Genomic DNA, 15,773 nt, shown 5'->3' with positions numbered 1-15,773 from the left:
TGAAAAGTCACAAAAGTTGTGTATTTGAGCGCTTTAAAGTACTATTTTTCTTGGAAATTCAACAAGATGCAATCATGACTTGTTGTTTTATCTTAAACATCTCATCGAGTTGATTAATTTGACATTTTGTTTAACAAATTTGGTCCTCATTTGCCGAAGATATCGAGCTTCAAAGATTGAAAAGTCACAAAAGTTGTGTGTTTGAGCACTTAAAGTACTATTTCTCTTGGAAATTCAACATGATGCAATCATGACTTGTTTTGTCATCATAAAGATGTCGTCGAACTGATTAATTTGACATTTTGTTTCACAAATTTGGTCCTCATTTGCCGAAGATATCGAGCTTCAAAGTGTGAAAAGTCACAAAAGTTGTGTGTTTGAGCGCTTAAAGTACTATTTTTCTTGGAAATTCAACATTTTGCAATCATGACTTGTTGTGTTATCTTAAACATCTCATCGAGTTGATTAATTTGACATTTTGTTTAACAAAATTGGTCCTCATTTGCCGAAGATATCGAGCTTCAATATTTGAGAAGTCACAAAAGTTGTGTGTTTGAGCACTTAAAGTACTATTTTTCTTGGAAATTCAACATAATGCAATCATGACTTGTTGTGTCATCTTAAAGATCTCGTCGAACTGATTAATTTGACATTTTGTTTAACAAATTTGGTCCTCATTTGCCGAAATATCGAGCTTCAAAGTGTGAAAAGTCACAAAAGTTGTGTGTTTGAGCACTTAAAGTACTATTTCTCTTGGAAATTCAACATGATGCAATCATGACTTGTTTTGTCATCTTAAAGATCTCGTCGAACTGATTAATTTGTCTTTTTGTTTAACAAATTTGGTCCTCATTTGCCGAATTTATCGAGCTTCAATATTTGAAAAGTCACAAAAGTTGTGTGTTTGAGTACTTAAAGTACTATTTTTCTTGGAAATTCAACAAGGTGCAATCATGACTTGTTGTGTTATCTTAAAAATCTCATCGAGTTGATTAATTTGAAATTTTGTTTAACAAATTTGGTCCTCATTTGCCGAAGATATCGAGCTTCAAAGTGTGAAAAGTCACAAAAGTTGTGTGTTTGAGCACTTAAAGTTCTATTTTTCTTGGAAATTCAACAAAGTGCAATCATGACTTGTTGTGTTATCTTAAAAATCTCATCGAGTTGATTAATTTGACATTTTGTTTAACAAATTTGGTCCTCATTTGCCGAAGATATCGAGCTTCAAAGATTGAAAAGTCACAAAAGTTGTGTGTTTGAGCACTTAAAGTACTATTTTTCTTGGAAATTCAACATGATGCAATCATGACTTGTTTTGTCATCTTAAAGATCTCGTCGAACTGATTTGTTAAGACTTGAGGGGCCAAGACTTGATATGTTAGTTAATGCAAGTCCCAAAGCTACGCCCCTGCACATCTTGTATTTGCTTGCTTCCCAGATGTCACGACCCGCCATAGTTGATACAAATGTTTTATTAGTCAAAATTCCTCGGCTTTGTGTTCTTCCGAAGAAACTATATTGCGAGGCAATCAAACTATAAAATGTGCATGGGATGTAGTCCTTGAGTGTCGAAATATCCCATCGTTACCCTTAGCGGTAGACAAAATTGAGGGTACCGTCACGTTCCGTTCGGAACGATGGCCATATTCCGGTCACGGGATAATCTGTTCTGGTCGTCGTTCTGGGCATAATGGGATTCCTTCAAGGGAAAGTCATCCCGAGTAGTAGTACGCCCATGTCGGTTGGCCATTACCTCCCAGTACTTAAGGGCTGGGAGAGGGTGGAATCTCTCTCTTTTATTTCTGCTCGTCTACACAGTTACAACTCTGACCATTATCGCTGACAGTTCAACACCTCAAACACCCGACAAAGAAAAATTCGTACTAATACTCGGCCACGTAACCAAGTAATCTCGTGTTCGCTTCAAGTTTAGTTTAGTAATAACTATTTACGAATCATTTAATAAATAGTGCAATAGTTTGACGGGTTGTCCTAATTCCGAGATTTTCGGGAGATCCCACGTGTACCTCGCTAAGCAGGTATATAGTCCGTCCTGGACTCTCGTAACATAAAAGTACAACGTCGGTAACGCGAACCGACAAGTACTACAAGTAGTGCTCGCGTGTAAGCGCTCTCGTATAATAACTCGCGGGTGGTATCTCCAACCTCCAAGGAAGGAACCCCTGCCTATCGTTCAACATTTGGTCCTTCGAGCCGGATCTTCCCAGCAACGTCGAGGAAACCACCAACGAGGAGTGAACATCAGCTTAAAGGTCAGTCTTTCCATATTTACACCCGCTACCCCAAACAATCCACTAATTCCCTCTCACCATTGAGTATATATCGCCACGGTTTCACGTTAGTTTGTACTCGGTAAACTTAACATAATGTCCATCGTAGATGAACAGTTTGCCCCAGAACTCGTTTTAAAGAAATTAAAAAATAGCAAAGCCCAAATCAAGGGTGAGCTAACGCGCTTCACAAGTTTTTTAAATAAAACCGATTTGGATCAATGCATCGAATTACTGCAAGCTAGATATGATAGCGCAAAATCCATATTAGACAAGTTCAAATCGATCCAAACTGAATACGAAGAGTTACTAATTACTGATTTTCCCAGTAACTACGACGAAGGGGAACTGGGAGAAGAACGCGATAATTTTGAAACTCGTTATTTCGAGGCAGTAGCTATAGCGCAAGGTGTGCTAGAAAAGCACTTTCATAATCAACGGCAAACCAATGTAAACGCAAATCGGAACACTGAATCACCATCGACCAGCGCCTCGCTACAGGCCATCGCTGGTTCAAGTGACTCAGTCGTTTCACCCAAGTCATGCATTAAGCTTCCATCTTTAACCCTACCTGAATTTAGCGGGTGCTACGCGGATTGGCAACGATTTCGTGACATGTTTATGGCAGTGATTCACGATAACCATGCATTATCGGATGCTCAACGCTTCTACTACCTAGAAGCATCTCTGCGAGGCGAACCAAAAACGTTATTAGCATCACTAGCTCCTACCAACGCAAATTATGCTATTGCTTGGGACCTCCTTGAGAGACGATACCAGAATACGAAATTTATCATTAACTCACATTTAAAGGAAATCATGGAGTTCCCTGCGTTAGCCAAGGAATCGCATATCGCGTTGAGAAACTTCTCAAACCATTTCTTCAAGAACTTTCGCGCATTAGAATCCTTAGGCGAAAGGGTCCGTGAGTGGAACACCATGTGGATTTATATTCTGGTGTCCAAGTTAGATATTAGTACAAGACGCGAGTGGGAGAGATACTCCCAAGGCATAAATTCGCCAAAAATCGACCAATTTAACGAATTTCTAATGCAGAGATGCCAGGTATTGGAAGCAGTTGACTCAAGGGTGTGGTCAAACCCTAAAAAATCTAATGAATCAAGATCCTTTGCCACCACTAGCACCACGTACCGACCAGCGTGTCCGTTCTGTAAGGGTGAACACTTCATATATTCATGTGAGGAGTTCAAAAGGTTATCAATTTCGAATCGGTTTGAAAAGGTAAAAAGGATGAATTTATGCACGAATTGCTTACGGCACGGACACAAACTGTCGGAATGTCGGTCATCGGGATGCAAAATGTGTCGGCAAAGACATGCGACCCTGCTTCATAAGCCACAACAACCTTCGCGAGCTGGTAACGTAGACGTCAATCGGGACAACGAAAACAGTTCTCGCCATGACAATTCAAACCCTCACGAAGGCACCAGTGAACAAAACACATCACATCCGATATTGACAAATACCTGTCAAAATGCCAGAAATTGTCTCATGCTACTATCGACGGCTGTGGTAGATGCTTACGGCAAGCACAAAACCCGAATTCCGTGCAGAGTACTGCTGGACTCGGCCAGTCAATCTAACTTCGTAAGCACAGCCATGGTTAAACAATTACAACTAACACCGTCAAAGGTCGACATTCCCGTCTTAGGCATAAACCAAATACAGACGAGAATATCGCATGCCACGGACATATCAGTTGCATCTCGAACCACAGCCTTCAAAACAAAATTGAGTTTTCTCGTCGTGCCGAAAATAACAGAAGTAGCTCCGCAAAGCTACTTCGATAAATTAAAACTAAATATTCCCGATGAGTTGGTTCTGGCGGACCCTGAGTTTAATGTACCCTCTGAGATAGACATGCTTTTGGGTTGCGAAGTATTTCTGGACCTCCTCTGCATAGGACAGTTGAAACTAGGCAGGACTCTTCCCACGCTGCAAAAGACATTACTGGGCTGGATAATAGCCGGCAGAGTCCCACATCAACAAGGCAGACTCGGTAAAACACAGTCAATGATGTCTAACTGTTTTCTTGCGCAGAACCCGTTGGAAAGGGGTTTGGAAAAATTTTGGCTTGTTGAGGAGGCCAACTCGCATTCCTTAAGTCACATGACCGAGGAAGAGCGTGAATGCGAAGAGCACTTCATTAAGACCACAGTTCGCGACGAAAGTGGCAGGTTCGTGGTGAAGCTTCCATTGAAACAGAAATTCACGGACTTGGGCGATTCGAAGCAAACAGCGCTCAATCGTTTGTATGCAATCGAAAGACGACTGGCAAAAACCCATGAACTAGGAACTGCCTACCGAGCATTCATGCAGGAATACAAGGACCTCGGACACATGACGGAGGTACCGCGTGAACCAACATCATCGAAATTCCCTATATACTATATACCGCACCATTGCGTTCAAAAACTGGAAAGCATGACTACCAAGCTAAGAGTAGTTTTTGACGCTGCATGCAAAACCACAAAAGGTTCATCACTGAACGACGTCCTGAAGGTCGGGCCCACGATACAAAAGGACCTATTCTCAATATTATTGAGATTCAGGAAACACAACTTCGTGTTGATCGGTGACATAACCAAGATGTATCGGCAAATCTTGGTAGACGAGCACGAGAGGGATCTTCAGCGCATAGTATGGCGAGACACACCCAATGAAGAAGTCAGACACTATCAGCTCAACACGGTAACGTACGGTACAGCTTCAGCCTCGTATCTCGCGACGCGTTGTTTAATTAAAATATCACAAGATGTAGCTGAACAATGGCCGCGCGAATCTGAAACAATAGCGTCTGACTTCTATGTTGATGACTTGTTAACTGGATCTTCAGACCTCGATTCCCTGAAACGATTGGGAGAAAACATCCGCCGAATCCTCGCAAAATACGGATTCGAATTGAGACAGTTCAGATCAAACGCACACCAATTGCTGGATGAAATCGCCAAGGATGGTCACGAGAAAAAATATCTTATAAGCGATGACTCCAGCAGCAAGACCTTGGGGATTTCGTGGGTTCCCAGTCTTGACACGTTTGAATACGATTCGAAAAAATTCGCGGAGACTCACGGCAAGGTAACAAAACGAACAATATTGTCGTGGGTCTCGAAAATATTTGACCCCTTGGGAATCGTGGGTTTCTTAACAGTACGCGTGAAACTGTTAATTCAACGTCTCTGGCAGCTGAAAATCGATTGGGATGAGGGAATTCCAAGCCAGCTGCACGCGGAATGGGTAAAACTAAAAAACGAAATAGCAAGGGTAGGCCTATTGCAAGTACCGCGTCACGTGCTTGTTAATAAGCCCAAGACCATAGAAATACACGGATTTTCCGACGCCAGCGAAAGGGCTTACGGGTGTTGCATATACCTGCGCTCGATAGATGAAAATGGACAAATTGCGAGCCATTTACTGTGTGCGAAGTCCCGCGTCAGTCCTTTAAAAGTCCTCTCGTTACCGCGATTAGAGCTCCTCGGAGCCGCGCTGTTAGCAGACCTGGTAAAGAGGTCTGCTGATATTCTGGCGCTACCCATAACAAAAACGTTTTTATGGACCGATTCCACGATCGTTCTTTGTTGGATCGCGAACGAACCTAAAAGGTGGAAGACTTTCACCGCCAATAGGGTGGCGGCGATTCAATCACTGACCGATATTGATGACTGGCACCACGTAAAATCTGAGGAGAATCCCGCGGACATCATATCGCGTGGTACCAGCATAAGGGAACCAGCGAATCGTCAACTATGGTTTCACGGTCCCAGTTTTCTCGTAAAACCCGAAGGGTGGCCTAAAGATTCGGCCATTTTAAGGTTCGCGGCTCCAACTAAGGACACGCCCGGGCTTAAGGAAGCCCCGGAGGTGTCTCTAGTAGCGCAATGCCCCGATGACGAGATATTTGACAGATTTTCGTGCCTTCATAAATTATTACGCGTCGTGGCATACTGCGTAAGGTTTGGGAGCAACGCAAAGTTACCCAAGGGGGAAAGAGAAGCTGGGCCCCTGAGCCCCGGCGAAGTGCAACAGGCGGAATGGCGACTTATAAGAATAGTTCAAGCAAGATCGTTTCCTGCAGAAAGTCGCGACCTAAGCACTGGGAGGCGCGTTTCTACCAGAAGTAAATTAAAGTCACTCTCTCCGTTCCTTGCTCAAGACGGCATGATTAGGTTAGGCGGTAGACTATCGAACTCGAACTACACTTATAACGTAAAGCATCCCATCGTACTGCCCGCCAAGCATCCGCTAACCCAACTCATCATCGCGCGCGAACATAGACGCACCTTGCACGCAGGGGCCCAGTGCACCTTAGCTCACGTCAGGCAAAGGTACTGGCCTCTGAATGGCAAACAAACAGTGAGGGCACACATCCGAAAATGCATGACATGTTTCAAGTCCAATCCGAGTAACACCCTCACTCCACGGATGGGTGAGCTGCCCATTTCCCGCGTCACGCCGTCGCGGCCGTTCTCGTCCGTGGCAGTCGACTATGCCGGGCCATTCGAATTAAAAGATGGTAAAACCCGGTCTCGAAAAACGATCAAGGGGTACATTTGCATCTTCGTGTGTCTCGCGATCAAGGCAGTGCACATAGAAGTTGTCACGGACCTGACCAGCGACGGATTCTTGAGTATGCTAAAAAGATTTGTTTCAAGACGAGGCCTATGTTCATTCATATACAGCGACAACGCAACGAATTTTGTAGGTTGCAACAACGAGCTCAGAGCAATTCAAAACATTGTGAGGTCTAGTCCATTGCAGAACTTTTTAACAAACTCAAACATAAAATGGCAATTTATGCCCGCTAGATCTCCACATTGGGGCGGGCTTCATGAAGCGGCGGTGAAGTCTTGTAAACATCATTTAAAGCGGGTTTTGAATGGCTCTCGGTTCCATTACGAGGAATTTTATACAATAACAACGCAAATCGAGGCGATTTTGAACTCCAGACCTTTGATCCCTATGAGTTCCGATCCCAACGACCTAAAGGCATTCACCCCGGCCCATTTCCTAATTGGGCAAGAGCTCACGGCCATACCCGAAAGAGATCGCACCGATGATAAGGTCAACTTCAACAAGCGCTACCAGCACCTCCAGATCATCGGACAACACTTCTGGTCCAGATGGCGGAAAGAATACCTTCACCAACTGCAGACACGAAACAAATGGCAGATTCAACCCAATCACGACGTGCAGGTTGGCGCTTTAGTGCTCCTGAAGGAAGATCACGCACCATCGCTATGCTGGCCGCTGGGACGAATCACGGCCGTTCATCCCGGACCAGACAATATAGTGCGAGTAGTTAGTGTAAGAACCAAGGGTGGCGTTTTCAAAAGATCAGTCGCGCGGGTGGCTTTGTTGCCAGTGGCTTAAGTTTAGGGACTCTAGGAACGTTAGCAATGGGATAGTCAATAATTAGGTACACCGCATTTGTAGCACGTATTGTTGAAAGTCAAGCATGGCCTTTCAAGGGGGGGAGGATGTTAAGACTTGAGGGGCCAAGACTTGATATGTTAGTTAATGTAAGTCCCAAAGCTACGCCCCTGCACATCTTGTATTTGCTTGCTTCCCAGATGTCACGACCCGCCATAGTTGATACAAATGTTTTATTAGTCAAATTCCTCGGCTTTGTGTTCTTCAAAAGAAACTATATTGTGAGGCAATCAAACTATAAAATGTGCATGGGATGTAGTCCTTGAATATCGAAATATCCCATCGTTACCCTTAGCGGTAGACAAAATTGAGGGTACCGTCACGTTCCGTTCGGAACGACGGCCATATTCCGGTCACGGGATAATCTGTTCTGGTCGTCGTTCTGGGCATAATGGGATTCCTTCAAGGGAAAGTCATCCCGAGTAGTAGTACGCCCATGTCGGTTGGCCATTACCTCCCAGTACTTAAGGGCTGGGAGAGGGTGGAATCTCTCTCTTTTATTTCTGCTCGTCTGCACAGCTACAACTCTGACCATTATCGCTGACGGTTCAACACCTCAAACACCCGACAAAGAAAAATTCGTACTAATACTCGGCCACGTAACCAAGTAATCTCGTGTTCGCTTCAAGTTTAGTTTAGTAATAACTATTTACGAATCATTTAATAAATAGTGCAATAGTTTGACGGGTTGTCCTAATTCCGAGATTTTCGGGAGATCCCACGTGTACCTCACTAAGCAGGTATATAGTCCGTCCTGGACTCTCGTAACATAAAAGTACAACGTCGGTAACGTGAACCGACAAGTACTACAAGTAGTGCTCGCGTGTAAGCGCTCTCGTATAATAACTCGCGGGTGGTATCTCCAACCTCCAAGGAAGGAACCCCTGCCTATCGTTCAACAGTGCTATAAGACTAATTAAAAATCCAGAAGGACATAAGCGCACCAAGCATATAGATATAAAATTTCACTTTACTCGTGACCTGTTTAAAAGGGGGGAATTTGATATACTATATGTTCCAAGTGAAAACCAGATTGCAGACATTATGACTAAGCCTTTGGCTAAACAAACATTTGAAATGTTGCGTCTTAAAGTAGGCCTAGTTAAGAATTAGTCTAAGTGTCCGTAATCACATGTAAGCATGTATTAATATAATTACATATTATTTTTAGGGAGAGTGTTGAAGTAGTGTAAGCTTTAGAAGTAAAAATAATAATAGTTAATGTTCCCTTCCTCGTTTGATGAAAAGACCGCCAAAGCAGCTGTGCGATTCAGTCAACTGCTGAGTGGCCATTCTGCTATGATAAGAGAAAACCGTTTTTCGACAACTGATAAATTGGAGCTAGTTCGGTATTAAACGTCTCAACGAAAAGTTCACCAAATCGTTTTATTGTCATTTTACCTCCGTCACAATTCTTCACACTTCCAGACCATATAAGTTCAACAAATGCAATCATGACTTGTTGTGTCATCTTAAAGATGTCATCGAACTGATTAATTTGACATTTTGTTTAACAAATTTGGTCCTCATTTGCCGAATTTATCGAGCTTCAATATTTGAAAAGTCACAAAAGTTGTGTGTTTGAGCACTTAAAGTACTATTTTTCTTGGAAATTCAACAAGGTGCAATCATGACTTGTTGTGTTATCTTAAAAATCTCATCGAGTTGATTAATTTGACATTTTGTTTAACAAATTTGGTCCTCATTTGCCGAAGATATCGAGCTTCAAAGTGTGATAAGTCACAAAAGTTGTGTGTTTGAGCACATAAAGTACTATTTTTCTTGGAAATTCAACAAGGTGCAATCATGACTTGTTGTGTTATCTTAAAAATCTCATCGAGTTGATTAATTTGACATTTTGTTTAACAAATTTGGTCCTCATTTGCCGAAGATATCGAGCTTCAAAGTGTGATAAGTCACAAAAGTTGTGGGTTTGAGCACTTAAAGTACTATTTTTCTTGGAAATTCAACATGATGCAATCATGACTTGTTTTGTCACCTTAAAGATCTCGTCGAACTGATTAATTTGACATTTTGTTTAATAAATTTGGTCCTCATTTGCCGAAGTTATCGAGCTTCAATATTTGAAAATTCACAAAAGTTGTGTGTTTGAGCACTTAAAGTACTATTTTTCTTGGAAATTCAACATGATGAAATCATGACTTGTTTTGTCACCTTAAAGATCTCGTCGAACTGATTAATTTGACATTTTGTTTAACAAATTTGGTCCTCATTTGCCGAAGTTATCGAGCTTCAATATTTGAAAATTCACAAAAGTTGTGTGTTTGAGCACTTAAAGTACTATTTTTCTTGGAAATTCAACAAGGTGCAATCATGACTTGTTGTGTTATCTTAAAAATCTCATCGAGTTGATTAATTTGACATTTTGTTTAACAAATTTGGTCCTCATTTGCCGAAGATATCGAGCTTCAAAGTGTGAAAAGTCACAAAAGTGGTGTGTTTGAGCACTTAAAGTTCTATTTTTCTTGGAAATTCAACAAGGTGCAATCATGACTTGTTTTGTCATCTTAAAGATTTCGTCGAACTGATTAATTTGACATTTTGTTTAACAAATTTGGTCCTCATTTGCCGAATTTATCGAGCTTCAATATTTGAAAAGTCTCAAAAAGTTGTGTGTTTGAGCGCTTAAAGTACTATTTTTCTTGGAAATTCAACATAATGCAATCATGACTTGTTTTGTCATCATAAAGATGTCGTCGAACTGATTAATTTGACATTTTGTTTCACAAATTTGGTCCTCATTTGCCGAATTTATCGAGCTTCAAAGTGTGAAAAGTCACAAAAGTTGTGTGTTTGAGCACTTAAAGTACTATTTTTCTTGGAAATTCAACATGATGCAATCATGACTTGTTTTGTCATCTTAAAGATGTCGTCGAACTGATTAATTTGACATTTTGTATAACAAATTTGGTCCAAATTTGCCGAAGATATCGAGCTTCAAAGTGTGAAAAGTCACAAAAGTTGTGTGTTTGAGCGCTTAAAGTACTATTTTTCTTGGAAATTCAACATTTTGCAATCATGACTTGTTTTGTCATCATAAAGATGTCGTCGAACTGATTAATTTGACATTTTGTTTCACAAATTTGGTCCTCATTTGCCGAATTTATCGAGCTTCAAAGTGTGAAAAGTCACAAAAGTTGTGTGTTTGAGCACTTAAAGTACTATTTTTCTTGGAAATTCAACATGATGCAATCATGACTTGTTTTGTCATCTTAAAGATCTCGTCGAACTGATTAATTTGACATTTTGTTTAACAAATTTGGTCCAAATTTGCCGAAGATATCGAGCTTCAAAGTGTGAAAAGTCACAAAAGTTGTGTGTTTGAGCGCTTAAAGTACTATTTTTCTTGGAAATTCAACATTTTGCAATCATGACTTGTTTTGTCATCATAAAGATGTCGTCGAACTGATTAATTTGACATTTTGTTTCACAAATTTGGTCTTCATTTGCCGAATTTATCGAGCTTCAAAGTGTGAAAAGTCACAAAAGTTGTGTGTTTGAGCACTTAAAGTACTATTTTTCTTGGAAATTCAACATGATGCAATCATGACTTGTTTTGTCATCTTAAAGATCTCGTCGAACTGATTAATTTGACATTTTGTTTAACAAATTTGGTCCTCATTTGCCGAATTTATCGAGCTTCAATATTTGAAAAGTCACAAAAGTTGTGTGTTTGAGCGCTTAAAGTACTATTTTTCTTGGAAATTCAACATAATGCAATCATGACTTGTTGTGTCATCTTAAAGATCTCGTCGAACTGGTTAATTTGACATTTTGTTTAACAAATTTGGTCCTCATTTGCCGAATTTATCGAGCTTCAATATTTGAAAAGTCACAAAAGTTGTGTGTTTGAGCGCTTAAAGTACTATTTTTCTTGGAAATTCAACAAAATGCAATCATGACTTGTTGTGTCATCTTAAAGATCTCGTCGAACTGATTAATTTGACATTTTGTTTAACAAATTTGGTCCTCATTTGCCGAATTTATCGAGCTTCAATATTTGAAAAGTCACAAAAGTTGGGTGTTTGAGCGCTTAAAGTACTATTTTTCTTGGAAATTCAACATGTTGCAATCATGACTTGTTGTGTCATCTTAAAGATCTCGTAGAACTGATTAATTTGACATTTTGTTTAACAAATTTGGTTCTCATTTGCCGAAGATATCGAGCTTCAAAGATTGAAAAGTCACAAAAGTTGTGTGTTTGAGCGCTTAAAGTACTATTTTTCTTGGAAATTCAACAAAATGCAATCATGACTTGTTGTGTCATCTTAAAGATCTCGTCGAACTGGTTAATTTGACATTTTGTTTAACAAATTTGGTCCTCATTTGCCGAATTTATTGAGCTTCAATGTTTGAAAAGTCAGAAAAGTTGTCTGTTTGAGCACTTAAAGTACTATTTTTCTTGGAAATTCAACATGATGCAATCATGACTTGTTTTGTCATCTTAAAGATGTCGTCCAACTGATTAATTTGATATTTTGTTTAACAAATTTGGTTCTCATTTACCGAAGATATCGAGCTACAAAGATTGAAAAGTCACAAAAGTTGTGTGTTTGAGCGTTTAAAGTACTATTTTTCTTGGAAATTCAACATTTTGCAATCATGACTTGTTTTGTCATCATAAAGATGTCGTCGAACTGATTAATTTGACATTTTGTTTCACAAATTTGGTCCTCATTTGCCGAATTTATCGAGCTTCAAAGTGTGAAAAGTCACAAAAGTTGTGTGTTTGAGCACCTAAAGTACTATTTTTCTTGGAAATTCAACAAGGTGCAATCATGACTTGTTGTGTTATCTTAAAAATCTCATCGAGTTGATTAATTTGACATTTTGTTTAACAAATTTGGTCCTCATTTGCCGAAGATATCGAGCTTCAAAGTGTGAAAAGTCACAAAAGTTGTGTGTTTGAGCACTTAAAGTTCTATTTTTCTTGGAAATTCAACAAGGTGCAATCATGACTTGTTGTGTTATCTTAAAAATCTCATCGAGTTGATTAATTTGACATTTTGTTTAACAAATTTGGTCCTCATTTGCCGAAGATATCGAGCTTCAAAGTGTGATAAGTCACAAAAGTTGTGTGTTTGAGCACTTAAAGTTCTATTTTTCTTGGAAATTCAACAAGGTGCAATCATGACTTGTTGTGTTATCTTAAAAATCTCATCGAGTTGATTAATTTGACATTTTGTTTAACAAATTTGGTCCTCATTTGCCGAATTTATCGAGCTTCAATATTTGAAAATTCACAAAAGTTGTGTGTTTGAGCACTTAAAGTACTATTTTTCTTGGAAATTCAACATGATGAAATCATGACTTGTTTTGTCATCTTAAAGATTTCGTCGAACTGATTAATTTGACATTTTGTTTAACAAATTTGGTCCTCATTTGCCGAATTTATCGAGCTTCAATATTTGAAAAGTCACAAAAGTTGTGTGTTTGAGCACTTAAAGTACTATTTTTCTTGGAAATTCAACAAGGTGCAATCATGACTTGTTGTGTTATCTTAAAAATCTCATCGAGTTGATTAATTTGACATTTTGTTTAACAAATTTGGTCCTCATTTGCCGAAGATATCGAGCTTCAAAGTGTGAAAAGTCACAAAAGTGGTGTGTTTGAGCACTTAAAGTTCTATTTTTCTTGGAAATTCAACAAGGTGCAATCATGACTTGTTTTGTCATCTTAAAGATTTCGTCGAACTGATTAATTTGACATTTTGTTTAACAAATTTGGTCCTCATTTGCCGAATTTATCGAGCTTCAATATTTGAAAAGTCTCAAAAAGTTGTGTGTTTGAGCGCTTAAAGTACTATTTTTCTTGGAAATTCAACATAATGCAATCATGACTTGTTTTGTCATCATAAAGATGTCGTCGAACTGATTAATTTGACATTTTGTTTCACAAATTTGGTCCTCATTTGCCGAATTTATCGAGCTTCAAAGTGTGAAAAGTCACAAAAGTTGTGTGTTTGAGCACTTAAAGTACTATTTTTCTTGGAAATTCAACATGATGCAATCATGACTTGTTTTGTCATCTTAAAGATGTCGTCGAACTGATTAATTTGACATTTTGTATAACAAATTTGGTCCAAATTTGCCGAAGATATCGAGCTTCAAAGTGTGAAAAGTCACAAAAGTTGTGTGTTTGAGCGCTTAAAGTACTATTTTTCTTGGAAATTCAACATTTTGCAATCATGACTTGTTTTGTCATCATAAAGATGTCGTCGAACTGATTAATTTGACATTTTGTTTCACAAATTTGGTCCTCATTTGCCGAATTTATCGAGCTTCAAAGTGTGAAAAGTCACAAAAGTTGTGTGTTTGAGCACTTAAAGTACTATTTTTCTTGGAAATTCAACATGATGCAATCATGACTTGTTTTGTCATCTTAAAGATGTCGTCGAACTGATTAATTTGACATTTTGTATAACAAATTTGGTCCTCATTTGCCGAAGATATCGAGCTTCAAAGTGTGAAAAGTCACAAAAGTTGTGTGTTTGAGCGCTTAAAGTACTATTTTTCTTGGAAATTCAACATTTTGCAATCATGACTTGTTTTGTCATCATAAAGATGTCGTCGAACTGATTAATTTGACATTTTGTTTCACAAATTTGGTCCTCATTTGCCGAATTTATCGAGCTTCAAAGTGTGAAAAGTCACAAAAGTTGTGTGTTTGAGCACTTAAAGTACTATTTTTCTTGGAAATTCAACATGATGCAATCATGACTTGTTTTGTCATCTTAAAGATGTCGTCGAACTGATTAATTTGACATTTTGTATAACAAATTTGGTCCTCATTTGCCGAAGATATCGAGCTTCAAAGTGTGAAAAGTCACAAAAGTTGTGTGTTTGAGCGCTTAAAGTACTATTTTTCTTGGAAATTCAACATTTTGCAATCATGACTTGTTTTGTCATCATAAAGATGTCGTCGAACTGATTAATTTGACATTTTGTTTCACAAATTTGGTCCTCATTTGCCGAATTTATCGAGCTTCAAAGTGTGAAAAGTCACAAAAGTTGTGTGTTTGAGCACTTAAAGTACTATTTTTCTTGGAAATTCAACATGATGCAATCATGACTTGTTTTGTCATCTTAAAGATCTCGTCGAACTGATTAATTTGACATTTTGTTTAACAAATTTGGTCCTCATTTGCCGAATTTATCGAGCTTCAATATTTGAAAAGTCACAAAAGTTGTGTGTTTGAGCGCTTAAAGTACTATTTTTCTTGGAAATTCAACATAATGCAATCATGACTTGTTGTGTCATCTTAAAGATCTCGTCGAACTGGTTAATTTGACATTTTGTTTAACAAATTTTGTCCTCATTTGCCGAATTTATCGAGCTTCAATATTTGAAAAGTCACAAAAGTTGTGTGTTTGAGCGCTTAAAGTACTATTTTTCTTGGAAATTCAACAAAATGCAATCATGACTTGTTGTGTCATCTTAAAGATCTCGTCGAACTGATTAATTTGACATTTTGTTTAACAAATTTGGTTCTCATTTGCCGAAGATATCGAGCTTCAAAGATTGAAAAGTCACAAAAGTTGTGTGTTTGAGCGCTTAAAGTACTATTTTTCTTGGAAATTCAACATAATGCAATTATGACTTGTTGTGTCATCTTAAAGATCTCGTCGAACTGATTAATTTGACATTTTGTTTAACAAATTTGGTCCTCATTTGCCGAATTTATCGAGCTTCAATATTTGAAAAGTCACAAAAGTTGTGTGTTTGAGCACTTAAAGTACTATTTTTCTTGGAAATTCAACATAATGCAATCATGACTTGTTGTGTCATCTTAAAGATGTCGTCGAACTGATTAATTTGACATTTTGTTTAACAAATTTGGTCCTCATTTGCCGAATTTATCGAGCTTCAATATTTGAAAAGTCACAAAAGTTGTGTGTTTGAGCGCTTAAAGTACTATTTTTCTTGGAAATTCAACATTTTGCAATCATGACTTGTTTTGTCATCATAAAGATGTCGTCGAACTGATTAATTTGACATTTTGTTTCACAA

At 38.7% G+C, this 15,773-nt stretch overlaps 1 protein-coding gene across 1 annotated transcript; it reads left to right on the top strand.

Moving 5' to 3' along the window:
* Nucleotides 1-1,375: 1,375 nt before the first annotated feature.
* On the top strand, nt 1,376-7,682 carry LOC136350131 (uncharacterized). The gene is made up of 6 exons (XM_066301648.1): nt 1,376-1,419; nt 1,479-1,721; nt 1,769-1,898; nt 1,971-2,039; nt 2,174-2,336; nt 2,401-7,682. The coding sequence occupies exons 1-6, from the start codon at nt 1,376-1,378 to the stop codon at nt 7,680-7,682; spliced, it is 5,931 nt and encodes a 1,976-aa protein (XP_066157745.1).
* Nucleotides 7,683-15,773: the final 8,091 nt, after the last annotated feature.

The sequence above is a fragment of the Euwallacea fornicatus genome, unplaced genomic scaffold, assembly GCF_040115645.1.
Source record: "Euwallacea fornicatus isolate EFF26 unplaced genomic scaffold, ASM4011564v1 scaffold_119, whole genome shotgun sequence".
NCBI lineage: Eukaryota > Metazoa > Arthropoda > Insecta > Coleoptera > Curculionidae > Euwallacea > Euwallacea fornicatus.
Note: the sequence above shows the minus strand (reverse complement) of the source record. Positions and strands in the feature narration are given on the sequence as shown.